Raw genomic sequence first — 20,392 nt, 5'->3', positions numbered from 1 at the left:
CACACACACACACACACACACACACACACACACACACACACACACACACACACACATACACACACTTAAGTCGCATGTTGGCATATGACGTAAAAGCAGTTTGATAAGGATATACACTAAACACACAAATCAAGTGTGGCTGTGTCCAGATCAAATCAAAAGGAAGTCATGTGTAACTGTGTGTGTGTGTGTGTGTGTGTGTGTGTGTGTGTGTGTGTGCGTGTGTGTGTGTGTGTGTGTGTGTGTGTGTGTGTGTGTGTGTGTGTGCATCCAGCACCATTATGGCGTTCCATTATTATTTACTGTAACATTACCTGCCTTAGCATCTCACTGACCTACATGCAGAGGTCATGAACTTGCCCTGGTCTTCGGCTTGGGCTTCTCTTTCTAGATTAACTTTTGCCGTCGCCACTAACATCTACGGAGACTGCTCGTCGCACACCGATCAACGCAAGCAAATTCCACTGAACTGTCGTGGAGTGTGCATGGTTCTTAAACTAGTTGTCATGAGCGATCAATTGTCTGTCGGTAGTTTTGCTACGGTTTGAAATTTGGAGGGTAAAGCGCTTGGCGTGAGTCGCTCATAGAATTTTTTGTCGCGTTCAGTCGGCCACGTCGCACAGTGTGTGGTGGGCATTAGCGCCCGTTTTTACTCTCTTGCTCACACACTTCTCCAAATAATAGGGAAACCTTGCTTTCTCTAAGCAGTGTATTTGTCACTCGTAGTTGAGGTGAACTGTAAAAATGACACATAAACCAAAGAGAATTCAAGATTGTATAGTTAAACACCAAAATGCCTAGAATATTGCGCTATAAACATGATACTACACTGAAGTCGCTCAGCTCTAAATTCAAGCTTACTTGTATTCTGAAATTTCCATTAACGGCCGCTTGTCAATCCACAATAAATCAGGGGGTGCATGATGATCTAGCGGGGAACATAACAATTTTGACAACTGTCTGTTCCAATTGAGCTGTGCATTTTTTACTGTTCATCCCCCATGTGTGCATGTCTGTCTCACAGCTCCTGGCCTCACTCTGCTGCGCTGCATCAAACCTTGTTAAAGTCCCGTTCCTGTGTTCAAAAAAGTGATTAACTAGCGTGTCATCACATTCACCTCCCTGACTAATGACAGTCCTAACATTTTATTACAGCTTTTTAATATGGTTTTGGGTCCACGTGTTGTGATCTCTCTTAACTGTCCTCGTGCGCTGTGTTTTCCCAACAGACATGCCCTGCGTGCAGGCTCAGTATGGGCCCACCCCCCCAGGCTCCGCCTACTCCGGCCAGTCCTTCGGCTACCAGGGGGACAGCTACGCTTCTGACCTCATGACCTCTGACTACACCAAGCTGGACCTGGACGGTGGCGAGATATCCGCCGCTGCGGCCACCACCTCTCTGCCCAGCTTCAACGTGTTCGTGGAGGGGGGCTACGAGCCCAAGTCGTCCTGCCTCTACCAGATGCCTGCGCACAGGCCCGCCATCAAGAAGGAGGAGGACAGCTACCCAACGGTGCCGCAACTGGGGGCCCTGTCCTCCTCCGCCATGTACTTTAAACAGTCTCCCCCATCCACGCCCACCACCCCTTCCATGCCCCCGCAGCCCGGCACCTCTTTCCTGTGGGAGGAGCACTCACTGGTCCCTCCCTCGCACCCCCATTCCATGGGCTCCAGCCTGGATGCGGGCTCCCTAAAGTCGCCCCGTTTTCCGCACTTCTACCAGCACTCGCCGCCCCACAGCGGGGGCAGCGTGGGGGGCTACGAGACTATCGGAGGAGGCCTGGTCCGCACGTCCTCCTCCTCTTCCTCCACGTCCTCCTCGGTCTCCCATGCTCACGGCCCACCCCTGGAGCAGCAGCCCATGTACCAGCTGCACCGCGGGGCCGGGGGCACCAGCCTTGCGTTCCGTTCCTTGGCTCTTGGCCCCTGCGGCCCCTTACTCGGAGACAGCCTGCCCTCGCCCCCGCCACGTGGCCCTCAAGGAGAGGGCACCTGCGCCGTGTGTGGAGACAACGCGGCCTGCCAGCACTACGGCGTCCGCACATGTGAGGGCTGCAAAGGCTTCTTCAAGGTAAAATAAAACACACATACACACAAACTGCAGGATCAGAAGTAACCCAAATTGCGGGAAATAGCTAACTCAGTATTGGGTCCAAAAGAGGCTGAGCCAATGTTGGGTTATTTATGTTCAATACATTGGGTTGAGGATTTGACCCACCACGTTGTATCAAGATTTTTCGAAGAGGAACAAGCAATTTTCCCTTGTCAGGGATCATTACAGGAACCCACTCATGTAATATTTTTGACTTGGTTTTTATACCAGATGCTCTTCCTGACACAGCTCGCGCATTTTCCATGAATGGGCCATGGACTTTTACTGGGATTATTGGGAACCCCAATCCCTGGATGTGTGTGCGTGTGTGTGTGTGTGTGTGTGTGTGCGTGTGTGTGCGCCCTCTCATATGTCACACCATGCACACAGGTGGACACGAACATTCGAAGCAAGGGATTGAACTCCAGCGGTGCCCCATGGTACAAATTGGATGTGGACCGTGCCTATGCTCATAAATCAGAACTCTTCTCAAATCATTTTTCATTCTTGAAAATGAATTAAAATGACATTAATGCGTTCCAGCCTCACCGAAAAAGAATCAACAAAACTTTTTACGATGTGTTTTTTGATACGTAATAAAAAAACGAATGGCACTCTGTCATATTTACTTCATAAAACCATGTCATAATAACACAATTAAATCGAATATAAATAATGAAAACATTTGTGCAGCATAACTAATTCAATGTGGCTGCTTCTGGTGGTTGCAACTCAGCCACCTGAGGGTAGTATAATAAAGTCACGGAGTCACATAAGAACAAGACTTTCGCAACACCTGTGAATCTGCAAATTGCAGTTGCTGTTTATTTGACAATTTTTGCAGAAGATAAAGAATATCTGCCTGTGAATATTGTTATATTATCCGTCCGCATGCGTTAATGCACCGTGTGTGCGTAAATATCCACTATTATTGGAAGCGTTATTACATCGCCACAATGATGCTATTCATGAGCCCGTGTATGGAATTTTCCATGATGTCTTAGCATTACGGATATAAAATACACATTGTGTAATTCATTCTTTATATTTAGTTCAAGAGTAAACCTCAATTGGGAGTTGCATTAAACAGCCTGAAGCTTCTTTTGTGAAGAATTCTTCACTCTGTATTGAGTTAAGTTCGCTGCCACCATACAGCGCTTGTATAGCAAATTATGACTCTGAAGTCAAAGCAAAAACATTGGCCGAACGATGCCCCCTGTCTCCAAAAACTCAAAAGTCGTGGCACTGCTATCTCAAGGCACCACTGTAAAAACTTTTACACCCTGAGGTCAGAGGTCACAGCACCGACTCACTTCTTCACACACATTTCCCACGCCACGCTACTTGCACAACATGTGTTATCTTGACACAATGTAACAAATTATTGCATTGTATCCACGTCAGACACATCGTTGATCATTATAAATTTGCCCCTTACCATCACTATGGAAAAAAAACAAAACAAAACACACGTATAACTCTAACAGGTGTACATCCAACTTGAAAATGTGACAGTATTTGGACAAACAAGCTACAGTATAATCTGTCGTTGATTTAAAGTAATTTTCTCCAGTCGCCCCAACGTTGAGCCCCACTCTAAATTGTCTGAGGAGTCATTACGAAAGCACAGAACACCCACAGGGGTTGTCGCTCTCGGCAACCAAGTGGCCAAAGTGTGTGCATGGCTTGTGTGTATATATGCATGTGTACGTGTGTGTGTGTGTGTGTGTGTGTGCGTGTGTGTGTGTGTGTGTGTGTGTGTGTGTGTGTGTGAGATTTACGTGAGAACACGCGCTCTCTCTAAGACAACCAAGAAAAAAATCCCCCACCTCCACCACCTTCATGCAGAGCCACTCCAAATAAAATACAGTGAATGTATTTTCGAAAGGACGTTCTCCTTTCTGCAATATTGTTCTCGTCTTAGTTTATTTGAAAGCAGCGAGAGCAAAATTACATGCGCCGCTTATAACTTTATAGACTTGAGTATAACACATATCCCACGTACGACGTGACCACAAACACACACGCACTACTCTCGTTATACATCACCAAATGAGCTAGACTGACTTTTACTTTTTAATGCGCTAATCTATAAAGCGGCGTGCGCCAAATGTGACGCATTGCAGTCCAACATCACAATAATAAATATATTGACAAACGAATAGCCCTTTGAAGCAGTGTTCTGAATTTTAATACAGCTTTTGTAATTGATGTTAGCCGATTGAAAACGTGGGCCGAACCACCCCACTGTAAATTGGCTCTACGCAAGATAAAAAGTGTGTTGTAAGTCACCTAAATACAAATTAGTTGCAATTGATTCATTGGATGTCATTTCATAAATGCATATAATATAAATGATATTTTCCTGTATTGTTGCTGGCTGCAAGAGAGCAAAATGAAGAGTCAAAGCCAGAAAAGCGGATCTAATTGAATAATGCCTCTGGTCGGTGTAAATGATTATCATTCTTTTCAATTAGTTTCACGATTTGTTTTTATTTACTAATTAACAAAAGCAGTGTCTGGTTGCTGCAGGGCAAGGGGGGGCTGTCTGTGTGCTGCCAGTACTGCATATCAAGCCTCGTTTCCTCTCATGCGCACTGCTGAAGCCACCCGTCGCATTTCTACACTTGCCGAAACACGGCAATTTTGAATGCGCTTAATTTGCTCCCGCAATCACATCTGCTAAAACATGCACATGGTACCCATGTTCTGTTTCCATATCACCCGGCACGCTCCATTACCATGACGCTTTTATTGTCCCTTAAAAATACATTACGATTCAATTATCGCAAGAGAGTCATTAGCATGTAAAATGACTGAATTAATTTGAGCTGTCAAATAAGTTAGCCTTTCTTCTTTTATGACTGAGGCGGAATGATGACGTCCATTAATTTGGTTTGCTCTGTTCTGAATTTTGGAGTTCAATGCTGATCTCGTTTTTTTAGATAACCCTGGTTTTGTCGAGGCACTGTTTTTCCACAGACATTTTATTATTGAGTAAAATCACATCAGCATCAATGCTGCGAGGAAAAAAAAAAAAAAACTCCCTCTACTGATGTGTTTTCCATACTGGAAACAATTGAATCAGTTCAGGAAAGCATACGCAATAAATCTGCGAGCTATAAATCTGCCCTGCATCAACTCGTACTTGACGGACACAGAGCACAGAGCGCTGATTGCCTCTGATTAAGAAGCAGAGGATGGGAGGTGGGGAGGAAAGTCCCCGAAGGCTTTTAATTTAAACCGCGGCTATTAGCACATGTTACATGTCAAGAATGTGCCTCTGCATGCCTCCATGCTGCTCCCACAAGCACTCACAGCACGTGTGCTCTTCATTCGGTAATATAGTCTATTTAACCTAATCCAAATCAACATTTACTGTGTCTGTGTGGTTTTTTTTCTTAAAGGAAGTCTCTCCCACACAAGAGCCCGCACTTGTTTTACTTTCTAATGCCCTTTGCAAGTGAAACAATTCGATCATTCCTTCAGTAAAAATAAAAGTGAGAGTTGAGAGGCGCAACAATGTCAAGAAATTTTCCTCGAAAGACGTTTCATTGTTGGACTCAAATGACAACTTCTTTATAGTAGAAGAAAAAAGAAAGACGCGATTATTAAGCATTATTTAAATTGTATTAATAGATTAATGTAATTTTATCGTGTATGTGTATCCACCTGCACGTAGTCTAATGGAGGTCACCCAGGACACCTTTGCTGAGACGCTATACACACTGCTTTAGTTAGCAAAGTTACCACAACAAACACACACACACACACACACACACACACACACACACACACACACACACACACACACACACACACACACACACACACACACATTGAATGTGACAGCGATCAAGTGTACGAATCCCCTCGGACACACACACACACACACACACACACACACACACACACACGGGTGCACACAGACATGAGATGCAGCTCTCACTTTTATGGGGGTTGAACCAATAGGCCCTGAGGTCACTGGAGCACCCTCTAATGCAGGGCTCACCAACTCCGGTCCTTCAAGGTCCCCATGCTGCATGTTTCAGATGTTTCCCTCCTCCAACACACCTCATTCAAATGATCAGGATCGTGATCAGGCTTCTGCAAAGCTTGCTGATGAGTTGATCATTTGAATCAGGTGTCCTGGAGAAGAGAAAGAGAGAATAGGGGCCTTCGAGGACCAGAGTTGGTGACCTGTGCTCTAATCTGGCCACTCCCCTTTCAATGTTTATTACGATGCAACGTAAAAGAGAAAAGCAGACAGTGCACAGACAAACACATTCGAACATTACTGACCACTGAATGAGATGTGAGACGTTCACATTGGGATGATGGGGATGCCATGGAAATGGCTCGCATAGGGCAGAAGCACCGCATAATGCGTCAGTCAGTCGGCCACGCAGAAGATGGAATAATTGCCGTTGGACAGTGTTGACTTGAGGGTTTTCTTTAATTGGACGTATTTAGATGAATATGTTAAATAAGTGTGTCGATCTAGTTTCCATGTGCTCCAATGTGTCTGTTTTACAGTATTACCAGTTTGTTGAAAATCAGAGGAATTATTCTGATGTTCTTGTAAGCAAGCATTGAAAAGAAAGGGTCAGATTTATGCACAGGCTAAAGTCAACGGCGCAGTCGTCCTCTAAATTTGATTTAAATGTACGTCAATACAATAAAAAGTAGATATGGACAGCAAAAAAAAAAAAAAAACACACAAGAATTTCCTGTGGATCTCCACATTTCGCGACTTCTTTTCCTTCTTCCCAAAAAATAGCACTTTTGTTTGCTAGTATCCATCCATCCAAAAACTGATTTGAGGTGATGTTTACACATCTACTTTCACTTTTTTCCCCTCCAAAATTGGGCCGCAATGGATGAATCGATGGATGTGTTCATTTATGTTGTCCAAACATGAAAAATATGTTTCTCCACATTTGTCTCATTGAACACTCACAACTACAGTCAACATTTAATTGAACGATGGCCATATACAGTATGGCTCAATTCGTGACATCTACCCACACCTTTTATTGTTTATGATACGCAGAGGGATCCCTTTACATACAGCCGTTAAAGCATAATTTTTGCATGCCCGCGCGGGAGTACAAAGACAATCACGACCATATTTGTTATTGTTGTCCACGCGGGAAGCACACACAGTCTCCACGCGACCCGTTTCTGATTTCATTTTAATAAGGTCAGTAATAATCGCGCGAACCAGCAGAGGAGAAAACAGCTCCCTCGGGGCCTATTGAGAGAGGCGCGACCCCGCGAGGCCCCCGAGGTGCCACGGACTGACCCGCGAGCTTCACAAACAATCTGATCACGCAGCTCCTTCCTTCCTGCCGCCTGTCTCGCGGGAGCCTCCTCAGCACGCCACACACGCGGCCACCATTGTCAGGCCCCGCGCTAATAAATTTGTTCCCCCTGCAGGCAACGCTTGTTGGGAAATTAATTTTATCTAATTATACTGATGTCAGCGTCGCCTTTCAGCGCGTAATTAAAAACTGACCTGCGAGCTTCTGCTTTCATTCTTTGCCGGCGAAGGAGGCAAGAGCTTGAATTGAATTTAACATATCAAATATTTGGTGGTCGATTATGTTTGGAGGCTGATTGTCGGAATGTCCGTTTGTTCTTTTTTTTTTTTTTTTCCTTCTCTACAGCGCACCGTGCAGAAGAACGCCAAGTATGTGTGTCTGGCCAGTAAGAACTGTCCTGTGGACAAAAGGCGACGCAACCGCTGCCAGTACTGCCGCTTCCAGAAGTGTCTGAGTGTGGGCATGGTCAAGGAAGGTAGGAAGACTCAACAGCTTTATGCTAACTATCCTGTATCAATCATCCATGTCTCTAGTTGCATATCGGAAACAGGGTTAGAGTCGTTGTGTTATCAGGATTTAGAACTGAGATCCAAGGTAACTTTCCAGAACCGTAAAACTACAGGTGAATACGCAAGTTGAAAAAGTAGAATTTTCAAGGGTCAAACGTTTCTACCTTGTCAAGAGGTAAAAAGTTACCATCAAGAGGATAAAATCAATATATTTGAGGGTAAAAAACACAAGTGAGGCATGGTGGTGCCAGTTTTTCTTCAGATGGATTTGGGGCTTTCATCAAAGTGGAGGGAATTACGAACAGTTCCAAATAACCTGTCAGTGTGAGTACAAAACATTCATGCTGCTGGCAGAAAAACAATGCCAGGAAATGCCTATTAAAATAACTGAACCTTATTTTGGGATAATCAAAGCCACCTTTAATAGTGTCAGGGGTGTGCTGACTCCCATTTAACATGACTTTGAATGTGATTGGTGGGGAAAATCCTGACCAATTCCAAATAAGCAAGTATTAGCATGAAAAACAAATAGTAAAGTCAAAAAAAGCCTACTAGAACAGCTGAACTCCATTTTGTGTTCATCAGACATGGTGTAAATTGTGGCAAATATGAGTGGGTATCCTCGGTTAGTTAAGGTGGTGTGCACACTTTTGCAAACACATTATCGCATTTGGGTTATTTTCCCCGATATCCACTGCATCCCACTCAATATAATCGTGTGCTCCGATCAACATCGAGTGAGCAAAGTTAAAGACACCACACCCTCTATTGTCAAAAAAAAAAAAAGGGCCTACATTTACAATGTTATAGTTTCACATTTAGTCACAATGTTAATATAGCACACTCGGGGCTTTGCGCATTACTGAGACAATAAACACATCCATGAGGTTCCCTCTCATTGCCACCTTCCCTTGCACTCTTGTTGCTAGATTGAGCAACTTTTCATTGTACCCAAGGAGCTCGCACCACCCCACCCCCTCCACTCTCCCGGGGCCCAGAGCACTTAGCAACGAGTATATTGCCTTTAAATTTGTTTAGAATTATTAGAAAACAAAAGGCTTGTCGAAAAATAAACTATGATTGAAAATCGAAAAAAAAAAATAAGATTTGCATATTTGTAAATTAAAATGTGTTTATAAATTAATTTTGAGTCTTTCATTTCATTTTGAAAAACCATAGTTCACTGTTATGGAGAATATTTTGTTAAAATAATTTTTGTATTGAAGCTGCCTGACTGTTTTTTTTTTTTTTTTTTTTTTAGTTAGAAACACTTTTAGAGAATACTTCAAATAGGGCCTATCGGTACATTATGTCTACCGGTCGTTATTTAAAGTTCAATAAATATTTAATGAAATAAAGTATCCGTCTACGCTGTTCTACGCAACATAACTGGCCTGTGAAAACAACCTCCTAAATCTGACTTCTTTGACATATTTTAGGGTTTTTCAAAAAACGGAATGTCATTACTTTCCCTGGTGACTAATTACATTCACGAAGGAGCAATGACTAACTATTTCATTTACTTTTGGAGGAAAGTAGCCATTGACTAATAATGTCTTGAGGTAATTTACACAACACGGCACGTCACGTCGAGTAGCCTCATGCCACTCTGTAATCTATGTTCATCTGTATCCTAATGACTTCATCCCGCAACGCAACGTCCTTCAATAAATTAGTTGGCAACATCGGTCCCTCTCTATCTCCCAGAAAACGAGCATCTGTCTCTCTCATCATCAAGTATATAGCCGCAACTCATACTGCCACCTGCCACCTCTCGTACTGCCACCTGCTGGTTGGTAGCCTCCAGTGTGGGAACGCCGCAGGGCCCCTGTGCAGAATATCATCCTTTCAGTTTCTTCAACACCCCTGAAAAAAAAATACCAATAACAGACTTATCCGCTTGGAGACAGGCGTTCTTTATGCGTGTTGTGTAAACAGCTGCTTCAATATGCACGTTCATGTTGACTCTTATTGCTCCACAGTGGTACGCACCGATAGCTTGAAGGGGCGTCGTGGACGTTTGCCCTCCAAACCAAAGAGCCCGCTGCAGACAGAGGTGGCCCCTCCCTCGCCACCCCTCAGCCTGATCTCCGCTCTGCTCAGGGCTTATTCGCACTGCACACCCCATGACCTTGACTATAGCCAGGTAGCACAACAGGGGTCCAAATGTGTGGTCAGTGAGAAGCTCCATACAAACACTAACGTCTTTTGCGTTTTTCTGTGCTCTTTCTCACCGTCCCCGGCAGTTCAGCGCTGCTGACCCTCCTTCGTCCTCCTCAGACGCAGAGCACATCCACCTGTTCTACAGGCTCCTCACCATTTCGATGGAGACCACACGGTGCTGGGCCGACCGACTGCCAGGCTTCTCCGAGCTCCACCGGGATGATCAGAACCTGTTAATAGATTCCGCCTTCCTGGAGCTGTTTGTCTTGCGATTGGCTCACAGGTGAGAAGAAAAAAAACGTGACAGTATGTAGAGGAAGGTGAGAACTTTAACTAATGTATCACCTCTATGTGGAACTGTGGTTGGCCAGTACCAGTGTTGCCACAATTACTTTGAAAAAGATTCCTTACTTTTAAAAGTAACTAAGTGAGATTACAAGTGACTTTGATAGTTACATTAACGAGACACCGACAACCCTGCTGAACATAAAAACGACTTGTGGTTTTGCCACTTGACTGGAAGTGCAGTCTCGTTTACGGTAAGAAAAGAAATTCATTAAAAATAAAATAAAGACCACATTTTTTAATTTAAAAAAGTTAAGAGTCTTTTCTGGATTTCACTTGACCTAATAATTTTTATGTGACTTGATATCTTTAACTACTATTGTTGTAATGGCCAAACTCTTTTTTATCAACATTTATTATTATTATATATATTACTCATGTACATTGTTTATAAATGATAACGATTACATTTGTGGACGTCCTGCAGGCACACAATCTAGTGGGACTCTCTCGTTAAGATTGAATGCATGCTGCGCTACGACCCAGGTTTAAGAAAAAAAATACGTATGAGATGTTATTGAAGCTAGAAAACACTCTGTCAACAGCAAAGAGTTTGCAACAGATCTGAGTATTTTTGTTTTTAGTGACTATTGCCATCTCTCTCCTTCCTCACTTGTTCTTCTTGTAAGGACATGTGAGTTGTCAATGCGCTGAAAACGTGACAAAACGCATGATACATGATGTCTCTCCCTCAAGCGATAATGTGAAGTGGAAGTCTCCCACAATGCCTCACTACATACGTATGTTCAAGCTGTGAATACCAGTTTCCCTTTCCTATGTGTACCATAATATACAATTATTTGTTGAGCGCCTTTACTGAGTACGCTGGCGTGAGGAATCAGGATTTTATGATTCATTGACTATTATTTTTGTTGCATGCACAATACGCGTGTGTGAGGGAGGCACGGTGGCTGAGATTTTTTAATTTTTGTCAATTCTTTGTTCAACGCCTTACTGACATCACTGGCCAGAACATATCCCAGTTGACCCTAAATGACAGTCACTCACACGCCAGGCAATTGACCTTCAAACATATACCAACTCCCTGCAACAGAAAATGTCCTGATATCACCGATCCCTCCCCCAAAATATGTTCCCATACTGTCAAACCTCTGCCACATGGATGAAAACCAGTGACGATATCCCAACGGGTCATCACGGGCTTTTTCCATGTCACGACAACGAGGCGCTCAAAAGTGGCCATGACAACCCTGTCAACACCCGGGCTATCGAGGATGACTGAATAATTCACAGAGAAAAGTTTATTCGCCTCTATAGTTAAAAACATTGGAGTAAAGATTTGTTGACCAGTCTTATCGGCCACTACTGTACAGCAGGCGCTGCTGTTTTGTTGTATCTGGAGATGAATGGTCAACCATATGAAAGGAATTATGAATGGAGTCGGTGTCTATGACAGCAGCTACACCCACGGAGTTCCGCTCGTCTGATGTGTGACGCACAAGCAGCCTTTGTGTGTGTCTGTACGTGTGTTTGTGTGCGCGTGTGTGCGTGCGTCATTTCTAGAACTGACGAGATCAAAACTACTAAAAAGCAGGTCAGCTGACAATTTATGGCAGGAAACTCATGCTCAATTCAGCTGACTTACATGTAAAAAAAAAAAAAAAAAAAAAAAAAAGAATTCAGATACTGCTACTTGGTGCCATCAGGACTCCCCCAGGGCCATCTTGAGCCTCAGCATCGCCACGGTTACCGCTCTGCCCTGGCAAGGCATGCGGCTAGTTAAATTTATGGCGAGGAGGGGGCTTGGCCTACAAGCTCATCCTTTTGTCCCGGCTGTCGTCTAGGGCCAAAAAACCAATACAGTCAGACACACTTACTCACCCAAACACACGCACACACATTGATGATGTACAACTTTGTTCTCCTGCACCCTGCTAGGTCCAGGTGCAGGGTGGGTAGAAGATGGGTGGTGGCATCACAGTTCCAGCGGGAGGGGAAGGCTCCGGCTGGGACTGTGAATCATCCCAAACAGCGGACTCATGGCGACCTCGTTCACACGCACACACATACACAAGCTCTGAGCATGGAACACACATGGCACCGTGAGCCCCCATTAACCGTCGATGCCGCGTTGACCCCGCGTTGAACTCGGACGCCTGTCAGGCCCCCTTCGTGCGAGCGTATGTCTGCGTGTTCGTCAGAGTGGGAGGTCAGTGTTGTCGGTGTGTGTGCGTGCGAGTAAATTTACTCCTCCGTCGCCGTACAAGCGGCCCCGTCACCAAACAGTTTGTGTGGTTATGGGTGGGTTGCCGTGGCGACAACGTTGTCAGGGGTGAGCGGAATGTGTGGCAGAAATCCAACCGTATATAACGTGGATGTGGTCTCTCCGTGCTCCGGCACATGAGCGTCCTTAGATACATGCGTCATATCCGAATATCTATATGATGCTAGAAATTGCGGATTTTCACAGTCATTTTTTACGCTAGTAATGCTTTTCATCTGATTTAGCCAATTTCTTGAGGTCACACATTCCAGATTCTTCTTTGGAATGTTTTTGTTTTTAGCCACGTCATGACGGGTTGTAATTTGATCGGCCTGATTATAAGCAGTTACGGTTTACTGGTTTCAACAACCAATGTAATAAACATAAATGTTACGCTATGGCCTGAAATCAACAGCATTAGTCATTATGAAAATATACACTACAGTATATTTTTGGTTTCTGGAATAGTTAATCCACCACTTCGCATTCCAAAAAGTCGCACATTTTTCAGTATCCCACATTTTCCATGACAACATTTACAAATCAATGCAGACATTTTACTGATTGACCTTCTGCACCTGCATTTTGCAGAGATCAGCTTTTCAGTGTGGGTGGCCATCTGCCTCGACGAGCGACGTTGTACAGTATGATCGGAGTATTGGTGTTGCAGTGGTGCATTTAATGGAAGACTAAGAAACATCTCAGTAACATAACCGAAAAGAACAGTACGATTGCAAATAGATTGTGGTAAACTGGACATTGTGGGAAAACCGCTGACAGTCAAGCCCTGAAGAGGCGTAACCAATTGATCATTCAAGTATTATCGTCAAGAACAGTTCAAAGTCTAGAGACGTCATTATTTGCAAAGGGTACAATGAGACGATTATCTTGTCATTGGCTTTAAAGGGGAAATTCAGTTTCCACTTAATTTACAGTACGTGCAAGAATGCAGCACAGCGCGGCGTGAGGTGAAGATTCGATAAGATTTCACCCTTCTGAGATTCCTCGAGCTTAAAGCTGTTTTCCCAAGCACGTCGCGTATCTTTGCTCATTTTACCTGCATCTTTCCATCTGTCTTCCCTTTGATTGGGGGTTTATTTATGAAGGCTCCTAATAAGAAGGGAGCATGCTGTTTAGTCAGACCCTCATAAAGAGCGCTTTATAGCCCTCGCTTATGCACAAGCTCTCAATCTCCCGCCCCCTCTCGGTTCTGTGTCATGAGTAACTGTAGGAAGCCTTTTCATTTCCTCATTAAGACATATTTCCATTGCACACAGCGGTCAAAGCACTTTCAACTCGTACCCGTTTGGACTCCTTATCCCAGCCGTTCATTGCCACAACCCCAGAATTGCAGGAATGTTTCAAAACGCGATGATTTGGAAAACGCGCAACTCAATCGGCTGCATCGCGGTGTTTGATGTTGGGCCAAATTGTGTGTGAACGCATATGGTGCCAACCTTGGTTTGCTTTTTGCTCTATTAGTCCAAGTATTGTATTCAAGAGGGCATCAAGTGGGGTCTAAACGGAAAGAATATTTTGGACAGAAGGCAATTTGGAGGAATAGCGGTATGCATGCTTGCCTCACAGTTCTGAGGTTCCTAGTTTGAACGTTAGCATTCCCACTGTGGAGTTTGCATGTTCTCCCCATGCTTGTGTGCATTTTGTCTGTCTTATTCCAACATTGCAAAAACATGTATGTTAAAATTAGGTTCATTGAAGATGAAATCCCTGGTGACAAATCCAAGATAAAAATTAGATCAAGACTTCATTTTAGATTGCCTACGAAAGCAAATCTTGTACTTCATGTTTCTCGCTCATGGATTTATATCCTTTTCAGAAAATCTGCACAGAAATTGGATATTTTCCTGACTTTAATCGCTTTTGAGAGCATTTCTAGTTCCGACATCTGATTTCAAATTCAATGCATAATTAAAAATGTTCATAACAGTCAAATGCAGTGGCTGTCATGTCCTAAAATGATATGGCGATTCTATATGATTCTACAGGTCCCACTGTGAAAAACTTAACTACATCTGAAAAAAAAAGCTGCGTTAACTCAAAATTTCAGGTGTGCTAACTAGCTTTGTTGCCGTCGTCAATAATTTCTATTCTAATTTATTTTTAAGTTGTTTAAACTGAACCCTTTCATGCACCCATAATGATACCCTGTAACCTGATAACATCAGCAGTAACCGCTGTCCCTGAAAGGGTTAAATTATTGTTTTATCCCCCCTCCAAAAAAATACAATTTGTGTTTTTTTTTACAGTGTACAGTACATATTTGCTCTGTGATTGACTGTTGACCAGTCAAGGGTGTACTTCGCCACTCCCTCAATGTCAGCAAAAATAAGCTCCATCTGACCCGTGACTCTAATGAGGACAAGCACTCTAGAAAATGGACTGATGTTCAAAAAAAAAAAAAAAAGTTCCTAAAGCTAAACAATTTGTATTTTTCCTACTTTTTTTTCCCAGGTCGATCCTGTCGGAGGACAAATTAGTGTTCTGTAACGGCTTGGTGCTGCACAGGTTCCAGTGCCTTCGCGGTTTTGGAGAGTGGCTGGACTCCATCCGAGACTTCTCCACCCATCTCCAGAGTCTAAACCTGGACGCCTCTGCCTTTGCTTGCCTGGCCGCCCTCGTGCTGCTCACAGGTAAAAACACACAAGAGGCATAAAATGAACATGCCGTGTATTTTTAGTAATACACATACAGTATATGAGTTTATAAATACACGTACTGTAGATGAGCAGTGTTAACTATGGAAGGCATCATTTTAGCCTCACACTCCTCTTTTTTTGTTTATGTTTGCCTGATTGAATGTGACAGCGATCAGGTGTACGAATCCCCTTGGACACACACACACACACACACACACACACACACACACACACACACACACACACACACACACACACACGTTCTCACACTAACATGAACCTGATACCCATAAGCACCTGCTGCACCTGCCTGACACCTGCCGCTCTAATCAATGTGCATGTGTCAAACATACAAGCAGAGAAAAAGCACGCGCAAGGATGGAGGAAAGAGAAGCAGGAAGGGTGTTGTCAACGGGCTTAAGCACTTTTCACCATCACCAATCAATGTTTCAGGCTTAATTATCAAAAATGTAGTTTCGTCCGCACTCAGAATGAAGGAAGAGAACAAGTGCAAAACTAATCACAGCCTGATCATATTGCCATTTCACAGCGCATCTGAATATGTTAACTGGGAGTCTCCATGTCAAATCTTGATCAAAGTCGCAGACCACGACTAACTTTGTTGGTTGTAATTATCATTTTTACAGCAGGGATTTGGTGTATGCTACAATATAGTAGCATACACAATGATTGCAACACATTTATGAAACAACGAGGAACCATTTTTAAAATCGGATTTTGAAATGTGCATCACAAATATGGACAGTAGTTAATACTACGAATAAAATAGTAATGCATTGTCAAGATTTATTCATTTTAATAATTTTAAATAAAATTAAAATCAAACATTGAATAGAGACGTGAAATTGTCTATTAGAAAATATTTACAATAAACACATGAACAAACCATTTCCTGAGATAAATGAATAAAAATGAATAAATAAAATCGATTAATTATTAACCAACCAGCTGTAGGAATTATAGAACGGACTGGGCCATACCAACAAAGAGGCTAATGGACTGTTGGTTCGCGTCTTGCGTGGGATCTTTAACTAAGATCCCAAACTTTTTGCAGGTGTACTTATTCTAGTGCAGTGGCACGCAAAGCAAAGTACCTGTAGATGCCCTGGGCACCTTCTGATGGCATATTTTAAAAAACGCCATCAACGCCAAGTCGACAAGCTTTACCTATTGAAAGGAAGGTTTTACGCTTGAGAAAGTGCTGATGAACAGAAATGTCGAGTTGAAAGGAGTTTTGTCATTGATGATATGGCAAGACTCCTTCCTTCTTGTGACTGGCTCCAAGTCAGCCCTAAGGTCATTCAGAAGCTCCAAAATTGCTGAACAGACGATATGATGTGATCATTTTTGTTTCCGGCATTTCAAAAAAGTTCATACGGAAAGTTCTCCCCGCCTCCTCTCCTTTTGTTTGCGCTGGCATTGCTCAGCGCGCTGGTTTGCACGTTGAAATTGTATCGGTAATGACCAATCACAGCTTACCTATTTTCTGCGTTTGCTCATATGACCTTCGCAAGTGGAGCCCTTATGTAAAGTGTTGTCATTTTCAGTCGACAGTAAGTGGCAAATGAGATGGCTTAAAAACGGGTGGATTTTGTTATTTTAATTTATATGTCACAAAGGCAATATTAATCAGAATACCATGTTGAGACGAGTGAGGGTGCATAGAACATATTACTGTCAGGAACATATTTGACTTTTGGTCAAAAACAAAGATCATGAAAGAACAATTTATTATTTGAATTTATCGATGCAAATATTACAAGAATGTCTAATTCTTTAAATATACTTGACACGTGAAATCCTCCCCTCCAGGCCGACTTTATTTACCTCCAGCCCCCCGGCCTTCAGCCACCACCTTCACTTCCTCTGTCTAAAGCCCCCAACACAAGCTCCTCTCTCTGGGGGAGCACTTAACTCTGCGCCCCATCGACCAGCCCACCACGGAGCGCGGCTCTTCGGCAGCGTCTCACTGCCACCCTGGCAAAGCACACAAGCACACTGCCAAAGCAACCGGGCCATCGACCAATTCAGAGTGCCCTGTATAAAAAGGCAGCCATCGATCACCCCCCCAAACCCACTGCACCGCCACACAGACACACGCGCTCACGAACACGCACACACACACACAGACACACACACACACGCACACACACACTTCCACCACAGGAGCTGTAGCACATAGAGACAAGAGAGTGACTGCGTAGGTCTGAAAGACACGTTGAAAGGCGGGCTGGAGTGACTCGGCAAACAAAAGAGCCACATAAACAAACAATAAATAAGCTTCACATAATGGATAGCTTTAAGTGGTTTGAGCCATGGCCTCCCTGCAGCGCCCGTGTGTGTGTGTGTGTGTGTGTGTGTGTGTGTGTGTGTGTGCGTGCGTGCGTGCGTGCGTGCGTGTGTGTGTGTGTGATGGGGGCGGTGGACACCCTGTGCTCTGCAGAATGAGTTAGTGTCACATTAAGCTCAGTTTGGGTGCCACTGGAGTTGCTATGGGCACTAGTTTGTGTGTGTGTGCGTGTGAATGCGTGTGTGTGTGTGTGTGTGTGTGTGTGTGTGTGTGTGTGTGTGTGTGTGTGTGTGAGCGCACACGTGTGTTTCTAATCTAATTTGGCTGCTCACGGGGCGAATAATCAGCTAATTGCTGAGCACTTTTGTCTTTGTCATTGTCTTGAATTGCAGAGAGCATTTGTGTGCCAGCAAGTGTTTCTATATATCTGTCCTTTTCGTGTGTGTTTGTGTATGCGTGTGCGTGTGTGTGTGTGTGTGTGTGTGTGTGTGTGTGTGTGTGTGTGTGTGTGTGTGCGCACAGCGTGTGAGGGGGGCTTATTAGGTTAGGCTGTGTATTGATCTGTAGTGAGTGAGATAGGTTAAAGCCTGTTAAGAACTTGAGCCATCGAGGCTAATGAGGTACAATTCAATATAAAAGAAGATGTAACAATTGCTCTTTCAGCTGAATGAGCTGATTGGGCTTGCAAAGGGATGGGACATGTCCAGTACATTTAAGGAAACCTTCCATTAGGACAGATTTTGAAAGGATTCACTTGGAGAAGTTGGGCTTTTTTTTTTTCTGGGAATTCATGAGGGTTGACCTCAAACAAACATAATAACGTACATTTACGGTAGTTGTTCTGTGAGTCAAAATTCTAAGTTGGCAACTTTCCAGGTAAATCAAACACAGTGAAATGGAATATGTGACGATATTAAAGAAAGCGTTTCAAAAAAATGGAAATATTGAGTTGAGCAAATCGAGTTTTAGAATTAATGACTGAAGTGTGTGCTAATGTGCTAATGTAGCCATTAAAAATGGATCTGAGAAATTTTGGACAGCTGGGACATTTCCTTTTAAGAATTAAAGACAATTAACTGGGAATTATTTGCAATTTTTACAAACTATATCATACACAAGCATCGCATTATGAAGAACATGTTTTTTTCTGCAGATGAAGTTTAAATTATCTCGAAACTTTCAATGGCAAAATTACCGCAGGAAATTGACAAAATTCTGTTGAGCAACTTTGGCAGATTCTATGGCACTTGATGTGAATTTGAAAAGTGCTATATAAATAAAGTTTGATTGATTGATTTATTGACATTGTAAGATGGCATCATCCTGTGTTGTTTAATAAATTCTTCTCCTAACACGTACTTTCTAGAGCAAGTCCCGGGCCTGAAGGACTCCAAGCGAGTGGAGGAGCTGCAGAACAAAGTGATTTGCTGTCTCAGAGACCACCTGGGCTGCGGCCCCTCTTCGTTGTCGTCCAAGGCGGCGCCCGCCCTGGGTCGTATTCTGAGTTTAAGGGCAGAGCTACGCTCCCAGAGGACTCAGGGCCTTCAGCGGATCTTCTACCTGAAGCTGGAGGACCTGGTGCCACCTCCGCCCGTGATTGACAGGTTCCTGGACACTCTGCCTTACTGATGGCGAAGGATGGAGATGGAGAGAAAACAAAAAACAAAATATCACATCCAGTTTGAATACAATAACAGTCACTTTGCTGTGATGCCAACAGGATAACCACAAGAGAACTCCTTCCAAAGGACCATCAATGAAATAGACACTTTTTACCAGTGTAAAAAAAAATATATATTAAAATAAAATAAAATGCTTCGCCACTTCTGATTATCACATGGAGGCTGAGAAAGAAAGACATTTTGCTCGCTGGAAAAGAAGAAAAAAAGAAAGAAAGGTAGCCCCGTTTCTGTGTATACTTGCCTGTTTAACCAGTGTGCTGAATTCACTGGCAGGAAAAGGAAACGCGAGTGCAGGCGATGCACTTTGTCCAAAAAGAGAAAGTCAGAGCTCAGTGACAATATATATGACACATGATTTCAGTAACACAGGAAATGAGTTCTTGATTGATTCCAAGTGCAATTTCTGACTGCTTTCTCATCACGTAAGGAGCTGACGCATAAGGAGCGGTTTAATTTCAAACTCTAAATTATTTGAATGCAAAGACATGTCCTTTATTGTCAATAGAATTAAGTACGAGAGAAATCTGGCTTCAGAGGAGAGAAACTGTGCACTAATGATTGATGACTGCTCACTCAGACTTGAAACGCTCATTTTTGTGCGCTTATTGGACTCATACGGAACTGTTAGGAGACAGAAATGGGCTCTTCTGAAGCACTTAACGGCCTGCAAAGGGCAAGAAGGACCGACACACACCCGGCCTGCTCCTCCCACTGAGAGGAGAGGAGAGGAAAGGAAGGTGCTCGACAGATAGATCCACAGAAGAAACATTCCGCCGTCTTTTTATAGTTCTCATGTGGCGGTGTGAGTGTGTGCATCTTAATGTCTGTGTGTATGTGTGTGTGTGTGTGTGTGTGTGTGTGTGTGTGTGTGTGTGTGTGTGTGTGTGTGCGCACGCATCAGAGAAGCCAGCATCTTAAGCATGTTGTTTTTAAGCTGTCAAAAACCAGCTTGCCTCGTGTGTTTGTGTGTCTCACCCCATTGTCCCCCCCCCCGCCCCCCGGCCCCCACTGACACACTCACAGCGGCAGTGATCTTCTGAGGAAAAAAAAGAAGCAAATTCTATAGATATATAAATATACAAAAA

The 20,392-nt window shown here is 43.5% G+C and overlaps 1 protein-coding gene and 1 long non-coding RNA gene across 6 annotated transcripts in view; one reads left to right on the top strand and one right to left on the bottom strand.

Annotated features, from left to right (window-relative positions):
* The window catches only part of nr4a3 (nuclear receptor subfamily 4, group A, member 3), a 25,658-nt gene extending 5,266 nt beyond the window's left edge, over positions 1 to 20,392 (top strand). For all 5 annotated transcript variants that reach the window (XM_019892172.1, XM_019892171.1, XM_019892170.1 and 2 more), the window contains exons 3-8: positions 1,230 to 2,071; positions 7,762 to 7,891; positions 9,908 to 10,071; positions 10,172 to 10,371; positions 15,130 to 15,308; positions 18,992 to 20,392. In XM_019892172.1, the coding sequence (XP_019747731.1) occupies positions 1,232 to 2,071; positions 7,762 to 7,891; positions 9,908 to 10,071; positions 10,172 to 10,371; positions 15,130 to 15,308; positions 18,992 to 19,254 (1,776 nt within the window). In that variant the 5' untranslated portion in view covers positions 1,230 to 1,231 and the 3' untranslated portion in view covers positions 19,255 to 20,392. The remainder of the gene's footprint in view (positions 1 to 1,229; positions 2,072 to 7,761; positions 7,892 to 9,907; positions 10,072 to 10,171; positions 10,372 to 15,129; positions 15,309 to 18,991) is intronic.
* Positions 10,805 to 14,291, bottom strand: LOC109529027 (uncharacterized). The gene is made up of 2 exons (XR_002170765.1): positions 11,047 to 14,291; positions 10,805 to 10,997 (listed from the first exon to the last, which is right to left on the bottom strand). It is a non-coding gene; the product is annotated as an uncharacterized LOC109529027 (long non-coding RNA).

Source organism: Hippocampus comes, unplaced genomic scaffold (assembly GCF_001891065.2).
Source record: "Hippocampus comes isolate QL1 unplaced genomic scaffold, H_comes_QL1_v1.1 scaffold153, whole genome shotgun sequence".
Classification (NCBI taxonomy): Eukaryota; Metazoa; Chordata; class Actinopteri; order Syngnathiformes; family Syngnathidae; genus Hippocampus; species Hippocampus comes.
The sequence above is the reverse complement of the archived record's forward strand: the minus strand, read 5'-3'. Positions and strand labels throughout refer to the sequence as shown.